The sequence below is a fragment of the Platichthys flesus genome, chromosome 3 (assembly GCF_949316205.1).
Source record: "Platichthys flesus chromosome 3, fPlaFle2.1, whole genome shotgun sequence".
NCBI lineage: Eukaryota > Metazoa > Chordata > Actinopteri > Pleuronectiformes > Pleuronectidae > Platichthys > Platichthys flesus.
In genome coordinates, this window is record NC_084947.1 from 12,232,283 (window position 1) to 12,252,769 (window position 20,487).

Below are 20,487 nucleotides of genomic sequence, written 5' to 3' on the forward strand. Positions count from 1 at the left end.
ATGAGGATTGATATTTTACAGTTTAATCATAAACCTTATTATCACTGACTATTAATGAAGAAAAAAGAACTACAACTAAATGTATATAACTTGAATAAAGAAAAAAAAATTAAAGTTAATGTAAACAAAATCTTTCCTGCATCGTTTATTCAGCAAAATCAAAGTTTCATATCATGACATGTCGGAGGACTGCGGTCAGGCTCCGTGGACTCCTTATATGGAGTAAGCGGACTTCACCAGATTTAAATTCAACAATCTTATTCTTCTGTTTTTCTTTAAATCACTTTTGTGATCAGCTTACAGTTAAAAAGACAAATCAGTAGTCGATGGAGACTTTTACTTGGATTTAAAATCAGTGAACGTCAAGAGCACGTGTTGGACATTTTTATAACATTCACCGCTGTGAACAGTTGAATCCCAGGCTAATGTTTGTTATAAAACACATACTAAATATAAAAAATTCATTAATAATCTAGAAAAGTGGTCGTCCTCCGTCATACTGTCCGAACCCTCTTGTTAGTGAAGGACTCCATTTCGTCTTCTACTTCTTGGTCCCCAGTTTCCTCTGGAAGGCATTCCCGTCTCCCTTGGTGGCTTGCTGTGGGCGGAACAAAGTTTCAATCGACTACAAGGCAACGTTGTTGTGCTCATTTCACAAAGCTACAGCTGAACAGTTCTTTTTTGTTACCTTGCAGAGGTCTTTGTGTTTTTCTCGGCTGACCATCTCCTCTATGATCTCTCCCTCTCCTCTCACCAATCTACAAGAAAGCAGAGGAACAAAACAAGTCAGTGGGCGGACACCTTCTTTGAAAGTTGGGCGCTGTGGATTTTCGGTGCACGCTCCGCGGCTCAGCCTTACCTGGTCAGTCCTGTTTCAGGGTCCACAACCTTGCGGATCACACTCTGCCTGGCCTCATACTCCTCCTTGGTGATGGGTCTCTTGGTGGAGAGCCGGGCCTTCTGCTCATCGGTCATGACTGCAGTGGAGGACAAAAAGAGAAAAAACTAAAAATGAATCGTTTGCTTTGGTGGAAGAAACAGATGTTCTAAAAAGACAAGGGATGTACAAAATGTCCCACCAGGTCCGGGCTCCACCGTCCCATCATCACTCTGCCACACCTCCAGGTAAGCCGGAGGTTTCTCTTCCGGAATGATGGACAACAGTCCCTCAGTCGTCATCTTTTTCTTCTCTTTTTCTTTTTCCTTCTTCTCTTTCTTCAGCTTCTCCTTCCTCTCCTTCTTCTCCTTTTTCTTCAGTTTCTTCAGCTTTGCCTTTTTCTTCTTCAGCTTATTTTTCTTGGATTTACTTTTCTTCCTCTTTGCCTTCTCGTCACTCGACGAGGACGAAGAAGACGAGGAGGATGAGGAGGACGAAGAGGAAGAAGAAGTTCTTCTTCTCCTCTTTCTTTCAGTTTTCACATCTGAGGGACGAACAGAGAGCAGTGTCGGTTTACCGCAGGTGTTATTTCACTGTAACGTAACAAACAATAACCAAATGTCTGTGATGAAGAAGTGATTGGCAGGGTTTCAATTCTACACAGTGTTGATGACAATAGGTTTGTGACAAGGATACAGATGTTTGTGTGCAGGATGTGAACATGGACCTTTAAATGTCTGTGTGTAAACAGATAACTTTAATAAAGTGTTTTATCTGTAAATGTGTAGCTAAATCGGTCAATTTTCTTACACAAACACATTCTAATAACAGATTTGCACATGTGGAGATTATTTTACACATTCACACATCTGATTAAACAGACTGATCGACAATGTCAATAGTTTTGCTTAAGTAAAACCTATAACTTATCCTTGTTGACAGATATTTCAACTTGTAAAACAACTATGTTGTAAAGAACCATTTTAGACGAATATATATAACCAAGGCTCTGAATTCACACAACAAGGAGCTGAGCTCAACCTTTGCTCTTGTGCGTCTCTTTCTTTGAAGACCTGCCCCGGCTCCTGCTGCTGGATGAGGAAGAGGACGGAGACGACGAGGAAGAGGAGGAGGACCGTGTCCGTTTCTTCTTCTTCTTCTTCTCTCTGTCTGCTCTGTCATGTGACCTGCTGCGACCCATTGTTGGAGAAACTCCACGGAGACAAATCACCGCTGGAAAGTCCGAGCATCAGCGGCCATTCAAGTTTCTCCAGCGTGTTCGTCTTCAATTACCGTCCGGTGGCAGCGAGGATTACAACATTCAAGGTTCCTGGTTCCTACTTGAAATGTGCAGCGTTCATTTGATCATTTTAGCACGAAAGGGTATTTTCCTTATTTATAAAAAAAAAAATGCAATATCCCTGTAGAGTGAACTCCATAAACAAGTGGCATAAAAAGGGCATTAGATAGATATTATGTGTTATATTAACATAAACACCATTGATCATTTGCTTGCCGTACAAAAATCCTGCACAATCTGTAACATATTGCCCATATCTTCGTATTGTACATATTTTACCTTTAATTGTATATATTTAGTTTTATTTTATTGTATATTTTTGTACTATGGTTCTTTTATTCTTAACTGGTTGGATCTTAAACTCCTTGTTCCTGCTTAATATGTTTGTTATTGACCAAACACTTTTTAATGAATATTATCCCTGGGTTAAATATTTTTGTTTTATTTTTATTGGTTTTAGTACAACTCTGAGAGGGAAAGTTAAAGTAGAGCACATTGCTGATGTCTGTTCATTATATCTCTATGTGATCAACAAACTCACCAACAGTGTTGTGCATGAACAAACGCAAAAGAACACGTTCATTGAACAGTTAACCTTTATGAGAACGATGAACTGAACGCAACTCAATGACAAATAATGAATTTGAACGGTGAAAACATTCATATTGTAGCGTCCTCACGTATAAACAACAGGAAACTTCTCTTTATGTGTAACTTTATTAAAGTCCAGCCAACACTTCTTGTTCTTCACTCCCATTCCTCATTCACCCTTGATACGCCAACGCATCAGCCAATGAGAGCCTGCCATCCCACGAAACCCTACAGCCATTTGCCTAGAATTGTCATGTGCCCCATCCCTACCTGTTCACTAATGCTTTGGACATTTCAATACTTTCTCCTCAGGAGAGACGCGGACTAAATCTAATGCTTTCACCATTTCGATGCTCAGTGCCCGTAAAATGTCTGCGATGTAGCCTAACCTAAACCAACTAACTCGACTTCGCACTACATCACTCATGGCACACATATGCAGACCGTTTTCCAAGTGTTTTCTTATCTGGCCAGTGTCCCGGCTCCGAACCGAAGTTGGGAGCTCAGCTCACTGGTCAGGGCCAGCCCTGGTAATGTTGGCGCCCTAGGCGAGATTTAAAATTGGCGCCCCCCACCATACACCAGAAACTGTGATGCATCCCCAAGAACTTTTGAATTGTAAACAGATGCACACACAGGCAGACAAATTTGTAAGCTATAAGAAAAAATAAAAATATATAATAAAATATATCAAAAGAGTCCTGTACTGATAGCATATCATGTCACGTCGACACAAATAAACCTAAATGATGTCCACAATCGGGGTTATTTTAACCTCTTTATTGTTCTTTCTTCTCCTCCTCTACTTTGCGGGGCTTTCTGAATTGTGCACCTGTTAATTTAATCTTTTTTGATTCATCTTTGACTCTAACTGCAGTCTATAATGTTCCTACTATGCTGCCAAAATGAGTAGGTTTTTATACATCTCTTTGTATGAAGCATGCTTCTATGAGGAACTGTTGTGAAGTGAAATGAAACTCCTTTTTTTCTGTTCATGCTGAAATAAATTGGATTCACTTGTTCTGACGTTTTTGTTCACATCTTTATAAAACACCTCACTAGCTTCACACTACAATACCTATGGGACTGGGGAAATGTTTTTTGAGAGACGATCCAAGATTCATTCACTAGACTGGCACTCAGTAGAGCTCAACAGAGCCGTATAGGTTCATCTCTGATCCATCAGCTTTATAAAAAACCTCCACCCATTTATCAAGGAAATGTCACCAACATTAATAAATGTTAGAGAATATCTAAATAGTTGATGGGTAATTTTCTGTTGGTCGATTTATCAATTAATGTATTAAAAGCAAATTTTCCCCTGCTACTTAGTCTATAGGATTTTTATATTGTGTTTTATTTACATAGTTTATATTTGTTTATTTTTGTCGTGCACTGATTGCTGGTTGTACATCAAATTGCCCTTTTTTTTTTATTTTATTTTATTTGGACATGGACATGACAATGTCATTGGACGAACCAGATGCATTGTTTACAGTGTATTAGCATAAATGCTTGTTTACAACACCTGTCCACAGGAGGCTTTTTGAAAACAACAAAAGAAACTGAACAGACAGAAACAAGATCAAATACTGATAAAAAACTGATAGTGATAATTAAAAAGAGTAAAAATGCAGTATACAGTAGAGTACAAATATTACTCTACTATTAAAGATTTTATTTTATTCAAAACTTTAGTTAATCACAAAATGCACAAACCAAGCTAGAGCAGCGGAGGAACCCAGCAGCCAGCAGGGGGCAGCCTCAGGACATCACAGCAAACGTACTGGGTTATTCTCTAACAATCATCCAGTATCTAAAAGGCAAAAAAATATAAAAGTAACTTTAAGTAAGGCTGTCAAATATATGTAGTAAAGTACAAAATATTTTTGCATAACATGACCCGGTAAGTTGGCCACCTTCTTTTTTTGTTTAGTTCTTAATGGCAATCATTAGGCAGTATGGCCTAGTTGGTAGAGCGTCCATTCTTCAACAAGAAGGACCCGGGTTTGAATCCCACTCCTTTCCATCTTTAAGCCAGAAATATATTGAATTCTTAAAATTGGTGGGATATCACTTACTATTGCAAAATATATTACACTATGTAAATTAAACTTAATTAAGTATAAGAAAAGGCAAAAAATTTAATTAAAAAAAAAAAACTGTGTGCGCAATTTCTGCGCAATGGGCTTCTGCGCAGCATGTGCGCAATGGGCTTCTGCAAGATGTGCGCAATGGGCTTCTGCGCAGATGTGCGCAGTAGGCTCCTGCGCAGCATGTGCGCAATGGGCTTCTGCGCAGGATCTGCGCACGCAGTTTTTTTTAATTTAATTTAATTTAATTTTTAATTTAATTTTTTTACATATAATTTTATATATATATTTTTTTATATTATTTTTTTTATATTTAATTTGTCATCATCATCATCATCATCATCATTTCTCCGCGCTGGTTCAGGGGTAAATGATGCTGGTCTTCACAGGAGATTATGTGTGTGAGTGTTTAGCCGCGGAGCCTCCCGGTTCTTCCCGGTGCGAACAGCCCAAGTATTTAACATGGGCGAAGAAAGGAGGCTGACCGCTTTTCGCAGCGCTTCTACCTCCCGTGCGTCCCCGGGGTTAAGAGAATGATGGCGTGACTTAATGTATTGTTTTACATTGCATGTGTCACGTCATGATAAATCTGTCTCCTGTGTCGCCTGTACCAGGAGCCGGTCACCAGTCACTGGTTATCTTGGCTCGCTGTCTGTCCGGTAACCAGCCGTCCGGACCGCTCCGTGAATAAGGAGGAGGAGATGTTTCTTTACTTGGAATGAGGCCACTTCTCTCGGATATACAGCAGGAGCAACAGTCGCTTTGCCTTTAGGTGTTCCGTCACTTCTCGTTATAAAAAACACTTTTAGCGTCTTTACCCACAATACCCTGGTGCACTACGTCACACACTACAAACTTTCCTTAAAGGGGCAGGCCATACCTGCAACACAACTCGGTCTCATATACATGTGGCAAGAGAAGGCAGAGAGGGATTTTTACACACTGTCTAATACAGATTCCGAAAGTAAAGGCAAGGGGTAGTGATGGATAAGCTTTAACAAGTTAAGTCTTTCATTCTCACTTTCCACCTTAAAACTATGACATGAACTGAACTATGAACTAGTTCAGAATTTAAATGGTGAACTATTCATGTTTACTAGTATGAACTGAAATTTGAACTAGTTCATGAGGTGTAAACTTGCACAACACTGCTCACCAACCAAATAGAATAATCCCTACAAAAAGGAAATCAAAAATAGGACAAATAATAACTGTTAGTTTATCTACTCATTAGGTTAAATCGTGTTAGGGGGACTGAAAAAGTCCACTGCTTCTTATCAAAAGATAAAAGGGTCTCTGTTGGGGAATATGACCTTTGTATGAGAAGGGTAAAGTTTGTTCTACCCAAAAGAGTCAGGTGAATTAAATACTGAGGTTACATTGAGTCAGTTTGCTTCCATTTAATGAAAAATAAGGTCAGCAAATTAAAGGAATAAATACAACTCAACTTTGAAATTGATCTGTAGAGAGAGAAAGTTTGTGAACCAGGATATGATTGAAATGATTTATGATTCTTAAAAAGGGTGGGGCATTGGTGTAGGAGGAAATGTCTGCTATGTATGGGGGGGCTATCATGTCAGTTACATAATGCTGGATCAGTGGATGAGGGCAGAAATAGATGGTTATTTGATACCGGTGCTATGATACAATGCAACACTGCCAGAGTAATGAGTGATATTTGGCATAAGTCTATTAAAATGACTGGGACACTGTACCGTGATCACTTCATTTCAGAAGAAGACAAGGAGACACCATTAGTGTGCAGAGTATGCGTCACATGTGAGAACATATCCGTATTATTTATTTCAAAGTTTTTACAAAGGCATTTGTGAATCTTTAAAGCTTATAGAGACTTGTTCCTGATGATGTTAGCCCTTATTACTCTTGATGCACAAGGCTAAACTAACGGAAAAAAAGAAAAGAAAAGGAACGGCTTCGAGGGAAATACTGTAGTAACCTGTCTCCATTCATGCTTAAATATGATTCCACTGAAGCAATAAATAAAACGGGCGTCTCTCAATATTCCTTGAAATACATTGCACATTATAAATACTGAGAAACCGGTTAAAACAAAACATTCAGCTGCATGAGTGAAGGTAACAGTCTAAACATGGACTTGAAGTTAGGAGAGTTTTAAGATGTCAGCAGGAACGGAGCCTTAAAGCTATCATCTTTCCAGTCCATGTGCAAGGGGAGCTGGTCGCGTTGCTTAAAAAAAACAAAAAAAAAAAACAGGGGGGTCGTGGTGTTGGAGTGGGTGGAATGTGTCACTGCTGCTGGGATTCGCTCCAGCTCAATAAGATGAAGCCGCCATGCGGATCCTCTCTGGTGGATACAGCAAAACGTTCTTAGCGGCTTTGATAGTGTTTTTCATGAGCATTGCCACAGTCATAGGTCCCACACCTCCGGGTACTGGAGTGATGAAGCCCGCCTTCTGTTTCACGCCTGAACAGGGACAGGGGAAAAATGAAAATCAAGGTTAAAAACACCTGAGACACAGTGTAGCACCTTTTACAGCCACACCCGCATGGCCACTGTGCTGCCTTACCTTCAAAATCCACGTCTCCGACTAATCTGTGCTTTCCAGTGACCGGGTCCTGCACCCTGTTTATTCCGACGTCAATAACCGCCGCGCCCTCTTTGATCATGTCCGCGGTAATGAGGTTCGGAATCCCTGATAGATCCAGCAACACAGTATAGTTAGAAACCACAGGAACAATTTGATCTGTGTAGCAAACGGTCACGAATCGGTAGAGACACAAACCTGCAGCAGCCACAACAATATCAGCGATCCTAGTGTGTTGGCAAAGTTTATCCTTTGGAGTGTATCTGTGAGAAATGGTGACCGTCGCATCACCTGCAACAGAATTAAGGTTTAGTATGTGGTCTGTAACTGTATCCTCTCACACATATTACAAAAGCAACACAGAAAAGCACAAACACACACCACAACCTACCTCCGGGTCGCTCGTGACGCCCGTCTGTGTGCAGTAACATGGCGATAGGCATGCCGACGTTCTTAGAGCGCCCTGCAACCACGATGTTCTTCCCGAGAGTAGGAATACCTGAAAGACAAGAATTTGGGTTGGTTTAGTACTGAGATACTTCAGAGTTTGTTCAGCAGCATTTCAGCCTTGAGGAAGTAACAGTTCTCGCAAGTTACCTGTGCGTTTGATCATTTCCCAGACTCCCCAGGGAGTGGCTGGAAGCATGGTGGACTGATCCAGGCACATGCGACCCACGTTGACTACATGGAAGCCGTCCACATCCTTGGTGGGGGAAACTGCATTGCAGATTGCGCGCTCATCGATGTGTTCTGTCACAAACAAAAAGGCAAGTTAGAGTCAGGACGACAATTCACCACTTGTACAGGTCTTCCTATAGCCACTGTCAGTCTTTGTTCCAGTTTCTCTGTACCTGGCAGAGGCAGCTGGACCAGTAGGCCGTCCACACGGTGGTCTGTGTTGAGTTTGTAGATCAGGTCCAATAACTCCTCCTCACTGATGTTCGAATGCTTGAGAATCGTTTCACTAGAAATTCCTGTGGGAGGATGAAAAATTAGAAAAATTACTAAATGCATTCGCCTTGTGGCAATTTTCTTGTAGAAGCCTTGTGTTTACGTGTATGAGGACAGTGGGAGGTTTTCACTGACCAACATCAGCTGCAGCACGTGTCTTGTTCAGGACGTAGGAGTGACTGGCTGGGTTGTCGCCGACGAGAATCACACTCAGATGGGGTCTCTTGTGTCCCGCTGAAACCCAGTTCTCCACATCCACCCGCGTCTCCTCCCGAATCTGCCTGGCCAACTTTCTTCCTGAGATGACCACTGCCTCCTGCCTGAGAGTCGGAAAAAACAAAAGGGTCAGAGGAAAATCCAATAACTTGCTTCATCTTAATTTACGACTTCTACGTATCCAAACTAAATCTAAGTTTTTTTTTTTATCTTTCCTCTTTGAATTTAGTATGCGGGGTAGCGCTCCACATTGGCCCTTGGAACGGGCCTCTTGGAGGTTTAAGGGGACATCTGTCTCCTGCATATGTTCTGATTGAAAAGGGCTTTTGACACCAGAAACCTGTAATCCATCTCCACCGTCCACCTTGGGAACGCACCAATTCTATCCTTAGAGCCTGCATTTTTCCACCTGACTGAGACATGTTTAATCAGCACTGTGCTGAAATAGTACATGTTCCGTCCCTGGACTGGTGGAAAGCTTTTTTAGGTGAGACTCTTTGGACGGAGTTCAGTAAGAGGTGGTTAAATGGTTAAAAGTGAAGTGCCGAGCTCTTCATTATGCAAGTCACAGACAGGGTTAACACACCCTCCTGCCTTTTCCAAACATAAAACCCTGGATGGTTTTTTATTATGTAACAACAAACACAGAGAGCAGCGGTGAACAACTGAGGAGTAACGAGGCAACCACGGTGACGCAACACTCCTTTTCATTCTGTCAAAAGTGATTAAACATCGGGGGAAAGTAGCACATCTTTGGGGCGAAGTGGGGTGAGGCCATGGGGATGGTAGTGAACCAGGTCCCAGAGAAAGTGTGTGGGGATTACAGAGCAGCTGCTCTTTCACCTCATAAATGTAAATACAAAGCTGCTGTTGTGAGGAGAGAACTTCCCTATTGACATGTATGAGCACATATCCATGTTGAAGGAGACCCACCTCGGAAATAAGTTGTCTCTTAGGAGGATTTTCTACAGGGTTTATCTTCTTTATGTTGAAGTTAAGTGTTTTATATTTTCTTTTGTTATTTTTGGATTTGTCTTGTTTGATTCACATGTATATTGTAAAGCCTTTTGTAGCCTTGTTTAGATAAGGCTATAGAAAAAAGACATTAAATAGTTTTATTATGATGATTATATTACTTGTTGTGTACATTTTAAAGCAAAGCCTTGTATCAGATTTAATTTAATTATGCTTTAATGTTGTGTCTGTTTCTATAAGTGGTAATAACTCAGGCATAAAGTGACATTTGCTTTAGATTATCTATCTAATGTCTGTGGAGCTGCGGGTCATGTGCTGGGATCACACGAGGTTTTGGTTTTGGAGACATTAGCCCTATTACACGTCTCATGCTTCACCCAGCACGTCCCCAATAACTGCCTACACGGGACGCTGCAGAGAAACACCATCCTCCTTTTTCAGAATTAGGATTAATTTACCTTCCAAATCATCTGACATCCTCCAGAACATTATGGCCACACTGCATTTGGCCGTCCCGCCCTGCTGTGTGCAGACCCGCACCTCGATCTCCAGTTGAAACCTGGCTCCTCAAGCCACAAGTTGCAAGCACTCACAACGATTTCATCAGCCACTCCGCTGCAATGTTACCGGCATACCGCTAGGGGCGCACCTCTATAGCGGTCATTCAGTACAAGATGATATAACAAATCCTCAATTCTGGCGCCCACGATGTGATCAATATAAACACCGTGTGGCACAAGATGGACCGATGTACACACCGAGGCAGTAAACGCAGGTCTGTGCTCGGGCCGTGGAGAAACAGGCGCCCGAGCATGTGGCGCGGAGCGGATCGAGGTTAGAGAGCCGCGGGGAGAGACTCACCTGGAGGCGGACGTGTGCAGCTTACAGACGTGGTGCTGGGAGAGTTGGCACAGCTTCCTGAGGGTCTTGAGCGCGGCCATGTTCTGATCGTCTGTGAGGCGGAGGAAGAGGAGACAGGAGACACCGCGAGTGGAACAGCCTGGACTGACAGAGCGACGTCTGTGGCCGAGAGGGAGGAGAGCTGCGGGTTATATAGGCCAACCCCCCCCCCCCCCACCCCACTGCCTGCGTCACTGGTATCTGCTACTCGTATATCAGACACTGCACACTCACGAGCTTCCACTGAAATCCACTGCACCCACACACTTCACACACTAACAGGGTTCACACTAATTTATAACATCATGTCACTTTGTAATGTTCAGTATTGTAGTGAAGTATTTTGTCAAAGTAAATCAGGGCTGTATAGATACTTTGCCAGGATCGATTAACTTTTAAATCAGATAAAATGTTATTGGTAGATTAAGGAAAAATAGTAATTTAAAGGTCCAGCCTGTGGAGTCTAGTGATATCTAGTGGTGAAGGTTTGTGTAACAGCTGAATACCTCTCAACTCACCCTCCCCTTCCAAACATGATAGAGAACCTGTGGTAACCTTCAGTTGCCATCAAAACTCAAAAGGTGTTTAGTTTGTCCAGTTTGGGCTACTGTAAACAACATGGCGGACTCTGTAGAGAGGACCCCGATGTAAATATGAATTATTTGAATATAAAGAGCTCATTCCACGTTAAAAAAACATAAATTCATCTAATTTAGATAAAACACATTAGTGAAAACATCAATAGGATAATTTCATATATTGGAGTTGTATTATTATAGATTATTATTACTGATACATATAAAAGACACATTTATGATTTGCTTGTATTTAATTTATTTTCCACTACTTAATATAAACTGTTGGGAAGTTTAAAGTACTCTGTGATAACCTAACCTGATAACTCTGCGAACCTAATGCTTTTCAATAACATGTAGGAAATAAATATGATGAAGTTAAAAATAAAAAAGTCCTTTTGAGTGGTGCAAGAGGAAGTATTAGGTAAGAATTCTAATCTAATATCCAGTCATTCCTCCACAGAGCACTTGGAAGAATATGCTTAGTCATAAGGCCAGAAAAACCAGTTAGGACAACAGGACAACTTTTTTCCGCTGTTGAGCCATTACTAAGGCCTCACATGCAAACACTGTACGACACATCCTCTGAAAATGTTGTACCCCGCAGCCATTTTGTACCCCGCAGCCAACACATTACACCCAGCCCGAGTTGCAATACTTGACAGTAAGGCTTTGGTAATTTACTACACATACGATACAAAATAAATAAGGTCTTAATAATTGAATATGGATAAATGTTCCCTGTTGTGTATTTACACAACAGGGCAGCAAGCTTAAAAAGGAAAAGAATGGCATGCAGTAGAGACCATACCTCCGACAAGGCCCAACAGTCTTCTATCAATCAAGATGCTCTAGATTTCACGTACTTAAAGATATCAGTTCCCTCAATATGATTTTCATCAAGCTTCTTGAATTATTCCCTTTTTTTGAAAAACCTAGCCCTGAAAAGAAGGGGATGATATCCAAAAGATCATTATTACTGCACTGTGAACCAAGGATTTTTGGCTTCTGGGGATCTTTGGAGAAGAACCCACTTCCACTAACAATCCACACCCTGCCGTCGATCAGAAGCTATTTTTGTCTATCAAATGGTTCATAGTCCTTCTCTCATACATTAAGTTCAGTGCAAAGTTTTGGCTTTGATGTTTGGATTTCTTTGCATAACACAATATGAATTCAAAAAAGAACGAAGCCCCGTTAAGTGTAAAGTCAGAGTCTTAGAGAACAATCTACAGAGACAGATGGTTTGGCCCTCGCAGAGCCTGGATTATCTACATTGTGAAATCAGTCTGGGATTATGTCATGAGTCACACGACTGTTAAACAGATTCATTCCACAGAGGAAGTTCAGCCAGTTGAGATGAGTTTAGACGTTCATACAAACCTCCTTGCCAAATACTGTATCTTGAAAATGCATGTTCGAAGAATAGGTGCGGCACTGCCGTTTAGGCCCTAAAAAACATCTGAGCCCATGTGTTTCCTTTAATCCTTATTCCTTATTACTATATTCCTTTATTGGTCCCACACACATGCACAAACGCTTCATGCATGCTGCTTTTGATCCATCTGAGTGAACACAGCACACAGGACACAACACACACTGTGGGGAGTGGTAGTACTAAGTGTGAGCAGCAGGGGGCGACAGTGTCCCCGAGGAGCTTCCACACTGATCTGATAGAGGAAGAGCCGCTGTGGGTGCAGCTCGTTAGCATAAACGTCGCTGTTAGCAGGCAGCAAGGGACTCGCACCGTGTCATTATACAAACTAGTTTCCGTTAAATAAAACCCGGGACCGGAGCTGTGAACGAAACTCTCCAACGACCGCTTCGCCAAGATGAGCTTCCTGTTGTGAGTAAAGTTAGCAGTTACGTTAGCTCAGCTGCGGTTAACGTTAGCTTCGCTTCCACGAACTTCCACCAAGGCAAAAAATAGCGTTTAAAGTTAGACACCGTCACAGAAACCAAACCGACGGACTAACGAGCTTGACGTGAACTTGAATCACATTTCCCCACGTTGGGTTTTTTCATCCGTCGTTTCAATATGATCAGTCTAACTGATAACCATGACAACCATAACTTTTTAAACTAGTCTAGTTACGTGCTAACCTAGCTAGCCCGGTAGTTAATGCAAGCTCACGGCAAAGCTGCCAACGTTGCTTATATAATCAGTCTATGGTCAGATAAGACTAGACATGTTGATGTTAGTCATCATGTACACCATCGAGTGGTGGAACCTCAGGTACTAATAGACAAGTTTTGTTGTGAACTGTTGTTTACACTCTCACTGTTGTCTTTTGCTGTTTGTTGCGGGTATATACGTGACACAGTCACCAATCTGTCCCACTGAAAACATATCAAAACAAGCATAAAGGCTTGACATAAGCCTCATGTTGATATATGGTCACCATAAATGCTTCCTGCTGCTGCCTATTGCACAAACCAGACAGGAAGGATCATCACATGTGGAGGCCCAAGTGCAGGAACTGCTCCCACACAAGCCTTTGAAGAAGCCTCACTTGTCTTGGGTCATGTACAGACAGCTGCTAAGCTTCACAGCGTTTGTCTATTTGCAGTGGCAGTCGCTCATCCAAGACCTTCAAGCCCAAGAAGAACATCCCGGAGGGCTCCCACCAGTATGAGCTTCTGAAACACGCTGAGGCTACACTGGGCAGTGGGAACCTGAGGCAGGCAGTCATGCTGCCAGAGGGAGAGGATCTCAATGAATGGATTGCTGTCAACAGTGAGTGGATGTATAGATAAAACAAAAAGATAGCATAGTACACAGACAACTATTTATCAAAGCCCAACAAGATTAAGATTAGCTTTTGAATCACTCAAATCGTGGTCAGATATGAGATATCTGGTAAATTGGGTCATGACATTTTCAAAAGTTTGCCTTTCACATTGAAGAGTGCAGCAGGACAGTGTGCAGGTCAGACGTGTTCACAACCTGAGGAAATATCTGAAACCTACAGGCGAGGGTTGGCAACTTTTTAAAGAGTGCAGGATGCAGGACATGACGTATAAGTTACACCACCTTAAAAACAATTGTTTACAGGACATTAATAACAGCTTGTGCCCTTCTCACCAAACTCTCAAATTTCAAAGTTGACGTCTTTGTTGGTGTCTTTGTTGTGTCTGTCACATCTTTTTCTTCCTGAGATATTTGTATTCATCCAGTTTTATTTGTTTGTCATGTGTTACAAATGTTAACAACCACTTGTTCACAGTAAAGTTTTTACATTATATTCTCACATACTGTGGGGTGCTGGCAGGTAACATTTCAGAAAATTTTCGTTGTTAAAAACCAAGATTATGATCCAAGAAAGAGAGGACAGTACAGATTCTTCAGAGTGAAAAAGCAACTAGATGCCTGGTTAACTAAAACATTTTATGACTGTATGGTATTAGTGTCATTGGTGTTAAATGTCATTACTGGAGAACAAAAATAACAGTTTAGGATTCTTTCAGCGGTGGACTTCTTTAACCAGATCAACATGCTCTACGGCACCATCACTGAGTTCTGCACTGAGACCAGCTGCTCTGTGATGTCTGCTGGACCAAGGTATTGGAGCTTCTTTTTGGCTACAGGGCTTCTAGGCCATATCATTTTTTTTTACAGAATATATTGTGACATGCCACAGTAGGAAGAACTTAAAAAGGGAATTGTGTTTTTAATGCTGCTTTGCTGTCACACGGTCATGGTTTACTGAGAAACTTAAGTAGAGCGGCCCCACTGTTAATTTCATTAGTTACACTAGGCTTACTATGACTAGTGTCTGCTGTCAATACACTGCCTGTATTAATATAAATTTACGTCACTGTGCAAATGTGGATTAACTCTGCATCATAAGCCAGAGGAACAGTCCGAGTCAATAATCAAAAAACAGCACAATTATACAGAGCTTAAAACAGCTATATATACCTTGTATTATTAAACGATTCCCCTACTTTTATACATGATGCAGTACAGTGTCTCTTTAACTGAACAAATTAAGGATTTAACATTAACTAATGTTGTGCATGTTAGTTTATTAATTAGTTATCAGAGCTTCACTTCTTACTTGATATAGTGTTTGAAGCTGTGATGACTTCCTCTTGACATCAAAAGCTTATTCTGCCTAAAACTTAATTTCTGATCACAACCACTTGGTAATTCAATTCAAATTTAATTTTAAAGTAAATTCAGTAGACTACTTTGTTTCCCTTATTTTAAAAATGATTTCGACCTGAGCAGCGGCTTTGCAACCTTAATGTCTATTTCTATTATAATCCATTTCAGTTACATTACATTTATTGTAAAACACCATTATAGAGTGTTGGTGATAGAAAAAACATACTTTTTACTTTAGGTCTGGAATTGCAAATAATGTACTTAAAAGAAGTGGAATTAGTGGGTTAGTTTAAAGTTAGAAGAGAGATGGTCAAAATAAATGAATTTCAATGACATCATCTGAACGTCACATGAGGAAAACAGGAATTACACTGAGCATCTGGTCGCTGCAGAAGCTGCTTGGTTAGAACCTAGATTCGGCACTTCCTCTATCCCCTCTACAGCCTAGGCTGTCTTCAGTCTCTAATCAGGAGGCAGACACTGGGGTTCACTTCCTGTTGAGATATTTGCAAGCAACAAGGCGACTGTAGACACTTTTGCATTTCCCCCTTCTGCTGTTTTTTAGCTTATCTGCTACCAAATGATGTTTTCTTAGTACATGTTATAAGTAGGGCTTTTTATATTTGTGTCAGAATGTCAGTTAATTTCACTCTCTTTCTGTAGATATGAGTATCACTGGGCTGATGGCACCAACATTAAGAAACCTATCAAATGCTCTGCGCCCAAATACATCGACTACCTGATGACCTGGGTGCAGGATCAGCTGGATGATGAGACGCTGTTCCCCTCCAAGATCGGTGAGTTTTGATTCCAATTGAAGAATTATTTTTATTTCCAGCAGTTTGACAAACTGTTTCAGTTCAGGCTTTTTGTGGTGATACAGATTGCAGGGTTGAGCGTATGATCTCCACGAATATCCCAGCAGAAGTTCTCTGTCTGTAAAGCCCAGGGAGAGAGAAACAAACATGGTGTAGTTGCGTTGTTGTGCAGATGTCTAGACCCCTACATGCAGCAATTATATTTAATTTGGATATTGTCTTCCAACAGGCAAAGTTAGAAAAACTTAAATGGGATTTTGAAAGATTTAATTTGTCCATCTCTGCTTCTTTCCTTTCTATTTCTTTCTATTTATCTAAAAGTCTCTATTTCATGTAATATACAGTGTATGTTTGTCTGTGGTGAGTGAAAATCAGCCATCAGAATGTTCTTTTCATCATTACTTATGCAACCAGACAGCAAACTTATCTGTACAGGCTTCATTGTCGTGCACTTAGAGTGCAGTGGGAAAGGATTTCTGTTTCGTTAAGAGGGGTCTATTTTGGTTTATTGGATTTGGAAAAAAGCAATGATTGGGCGGTGAATTCGCTGACTTTCAGTTCTTGTAGTGTTTGTCAGTTTCACGCATCAGACTGTTTAGGACTTACCAACCATTTAAAACATCACCCATTTTTAGAACAGTGAAGCAGGACAGTCTCCCTACACATAAAGACAAAGCAAAGCAGTGTAATGTTATTTTCCGTCTCCTGATTTCAGTCCAGCTGATTATTTGTCTCACATGAAGACCCAATGGACTATAATTGTGCTCCAATGAAGGCTGAAAGCCCCAATGGATATTGCTCTTCTCCTGACATCAGTATTTTCCATCTCCCTCTGACCCACAGGAGTTCCCTTCCCAAAGAACTTCATGTCTGTGGCCAAAACCATCCTGAAGCGTCTGTTCAGGGTTTATGCTCACATCTACCACCAGCATTTTGACTCTGTGATGCAGCTGCAGGAGGAAGCTCATCTCAACACCTCCTTCAAGCATTTCATTTTCTTTGTTCAGGTGATTATCAAGCTACAAGACCTCATGCAGACCAGAAATTAATATCCATCCTGAGTGATCCGACCACAAGTGGTTGGCTCAAAGTACAGTTCTGAATGTGTAATGAATGCGTCCTGAGATCAGATCCCTCAGACCACATTAGGAGATGTTCTGCCATGTGGCCACATTCTCTTCGATGTGTGAACACATATCTGTCCTGGGCCACACGTGAAAGACCTCCTACTCAGCTGACCTCCTCTGACCTGCTCCAGTTTCACATTTAATCAAACGTAATTCTACGCTTCTCAGTGACCATATGTTGAGTTGTTTGTGGTCAACACCACGATATTCACACCAAATAATGGTTCATACTTTTCACAAATTGGCAAAATCATTTTTTATTAGCAGCTGTGCATTCATACATTATCTTTCTCTTGCTTGTTCCGACAAAGACACACCGACACACACACAAACACACACACACACACACACACACACACACACACACACACTCACTGACACCCAAACTGTCATCGGACTTATCTGTAATCTCAGACTGGGTAAAAATAAATCTGTTCTTTGCGAACACAAATGATGGATGTGATGATTTGCATATAGATCAGGGAAGTGAGATCCGATCACAGGAGACTCATACATGATGTATTTTAATGCCAGGCGTGAACAGACCAAATTACCGCTGCCCACTTGTGATCAAATCTCTCCAGCAGATGTTGATACCAGGTCTGAAAAGGGCCTAGCACCCGTTCAGACCTGGGTTTAACATGTGTCTCGGATGATCTTATTACAAGTGATGTTCATAGATGGCAATAAAATGTGTCGCTACATGCTTTCTGAGTGACCACGCTCACATGAGGGTCACTTCTTTTTGCAAACACCAAATTCAGACTTATCCAATCTAAATGATGACAGATGGGTCCATTGTCCTGTGTGTTTTTGTGTGTGTCTATAATTGGGAGAGAGGGAGAGAGGCAGCGAGAGATAGGGGGGTTAAGTGAATCACTAAGATTACATTTTTAAACAGTTAAAAGAGAAACTCAATATTTTGCAGTAAATGTTGACATAGTAGAGATGGCCACAAAACGACTCAAGGCATGGTAAACACCAACTGAACACTTTCTGAATATTTTTAGTCCCCTCTGACACTGAGGTCACTTGTGGAGGCCAGCTGAGCCGGCTGTCCTTTGCCCCTTAACGTGACCCTGACAGCTTTTTGTGTGTTTTCAAAGGTGATCAGTATCTGAGCGTGATAGAGTGTGTTGACACTTGTATAAATAACTTTTGTTTTTCGACCTGTAGGAGTTCAACCTTATCGACAGGCGAGAGCTCGCCCCCCTGCAGGACTTGATTGAGAAGCTTGGATCCAAGGACAGATAGACATTTCATCACATACAGTATCTCCTTCTTTTTGTTTTCAAGTGTTCTTTTTTTCCTTTGTTCCTCTTTGTGACCTCTGCTACCTCTACAACTTCTTGTCTCAGTTCTAACAATCTGTGCCTTCTTTTCATCTCCTCATTGTTAGTAATGTATTTTCTCCTTTTATTCCCTCAGTTGTCTTTCATGCTGTCTTTGAGCCTTTTTTCAATTTTCGCCACTCTAGATCAAGAATAGTGCAGTTTAAAATACATTTTTCACAGGACTGTGTGGTTAGCAACTCACCAAGGGACACTTACAGAATTTTACATTGGACCAAGGACATTTTGGAAGTTAAAGTGAAAACCAGCTCCTTCAGAGGTGTTTTGATTGTCTAGTTATTTAGGTAATTTTCTTTTTTTTATTGACTTTTAGCTATTGTAAGTAATAACCTTGACTGACCGAATATCACAATATTTGATTTTTTTGAATGTCTGTCATAAAAGTTAGCAAGAGAAGTAGTGACATGAAACAAGTCTTGAGGATTTTTAATATGTCAATTAAAGTGTGAGGAAGGTATTTTAAGTACAACTTGAAGAGAGACAAAAAAAGAAGTGATAAATATTGTATAGCTGTGTCACCAGCTGGTTGACATCTGATATCCAACGTACAGTGGAGTCCAAAAGTCTGCGACCACTTGAATGGGATAGTTTTCTTAGACTTTCAGACCCTACTGTGTGTTTACATGCTTCGAATTTAGATGCTTAGTGATGATACAGTAATGTGTGAAAGATTGTGCATTTAATCTTGCCCCACAAAAAACTCCATTATCGATTGCATAATACTGCATTATTTCAGTTTGGTCATGCAATATTGTGTTTTGCACATTTCTTCAGCTATTTTCTTAATTATAATAGTTAAATGCCAGATTTAGTGCTTATAGTAATATTTTGTATCTGCTACTTATGATTATTAGCCACTTAGAGCTTATATAACGACTCTATAAAGGAGCTCTATGGTAGAAATCATCAACAGCAAAAATAGTCTAATGTGAATTTTTTGTTTTACAGTCATTTAAGTTCATTTCTGTAGTGCCGATTAATTGTGTAACTCTTAATGTTTGTTCTTTCAATGCTGGTACTAATATATATATATATATATATTTTCTCCTGGATTCGAAAATGGAGCAATATCTATTGAACCTGTGAACGGTAAGGATGAGTAACCTGAGATGTGTGTAGTTTTTTGACAGATGCCTTCATAGTCTGGGTGCATGTATCGTGGTCATTTCCTCTGCTTCTCTCAGGCTACAACAGCGGGCCTGTTTGTACTGTCATCCTCTTTAAAAGCTGATGCAGCTAATATTTCTGATGAATGTTCTTTTTTTGCTAAGTTTCAGCAAGGAAATCGGTCCATAATCTTCCTCATGCTGGACCTAAATTCTTATGAGACAATCATATAACCAATTAAGAGCTGTTAGATAACTGAAATGCATCACCAGGAACCAACAAATGTGATGAGGTGCAGTAGAGTGTTGATTTGATTTGAAAAAATTGCTTAATTCTCGTCTAAGTGTGATTTATCCACTCTTTCCCCTCCAAGTTCCTTGATTTGAATATTAAAAAAATCAAGCCAGCATCCATTAGGTTACTCATCCACAGGCATATTATTTTATTTGCAAGACCAATTTATTTTACAGATTCTATATTAATATACAATTCGTCCTTTCTTTCAATTAAATCACATGTTTTTGAAATGTATTGCTTTTTTCCCTCATACTTTGTTTTTAAACGTTTGGCACAGAGTTACATTTCATATAACGTTGTAATACAAATTGTTTTTCAACAAGGGCTTTGAAATGAATCAAAAAGTTTTATATATTTTTTCAATAATGTTCCAATCATTGGGTGGTCATTTTGACTGGAAGGACGTTTGAGGATTTTTGCATTGCGTCCACCCCTCCCCCCACCTCCCAAAAAAACATTTCTGTAAATAGTATCAGTGTTTTGTCTGAACAAAACTGTGCCTTATGAAAATGTCTTACATTGACAGTATTGGTGGAACAAAAACTAAATAAACGCTGAGAGGACAATGTTGTGTTGATTTTTCATTTTGTGTGCATTGAATGTCTGGAAGATTGTGCAGACTGATATTTAT

At 40.5% G+C, this 20,487-nt stretch overlaps 3 protein-coding genes across 3 annotated transcripts; 1 reads left to right on the forward strand and 2 right to left on the reverse strand.

Moving 5' to 3' along the window:
• Positions 1–130: 130 nt before the first annotated feature.
• Positions 131–2,160, reverse strand: arl6ip4 (ADP-ribosylation factor-like 6 interacting protein 4). Its single transcript, XM_062381912.1, has 5 exons — positions 1,919–2,160; positions 1,080–1,421; positions 860–977; positions 689–758; positions 131–598 (listed from the first exon to the last, which is right to left on the reverse strand). The coding sequence occupies exons 1-5, from the start codon at positions 2,076–2,078 to the stop codon at positions 542–544; spliced, it is 747 nt and encodes a 248-aa protein (XP_062237896.1). The 5' UTR covers positions 2,079–2,160; the 3' UTR covers positions 131–541.
• A 4,455-nt stretch (positions 2,161–6,615) lies between these two features.
• On the reverse strand, positions 6,616–10,584 carry mthfd2 (methylenetetrahydrofolate dehydrogenase (NADP+ dependent) 2, methenyltetrahydrofolate cyclohydrolase). Its single transcript, XM_062381913.1, has 8 exons — positions 10,431–10,584; positions 8,514–8,698; positions 8,279–8,401; positions 8,025–8,177; positions 7,819–7,926; positions 7,626–7,718; positions 7,410–7,535; positions 6,616–7,306 (listed from the first exon to the last, which is right to left on the reverse strand). Exons 1-8 carry the CDS (start codon positions 10,508–10,510, stop codon positions 7,155–7,157), a joined length of 1,020 nt encoding a protein of 339 aa, XP_062237897.1. The 5' UTR covers positions 10,511–10,584; the 3' UTR covers positions 6,616–7,154.
• Positions 10,585–12,707: 2,123 nt separating this feature from the next.
• Positions 12,708–20,422, forward strand: mob1a (MOB kinase activator 1A). The gene is made up of 6 exons (XM_062381914.1): positions 12,708–12,890; positions 13,615–13,781; positions 14,513–14,606; positions 15,819–15,952; positions 16,817–16,980; positions 18,277–20,422. Exons 1-6 carry the CDS (start codon positions 12,877–12,879, stop codon positions 18,352–18,354), a joined length of 651 nt encoding a protein of 216 aa, XP_062237898.1. The 5' UTR covers positions 12,708–12,876; the 3' UTR covers positions 18,355–20,422.
• The last annotated feature ends 65 nt before the right edge of the window (positions 20,423–20,487 follow it).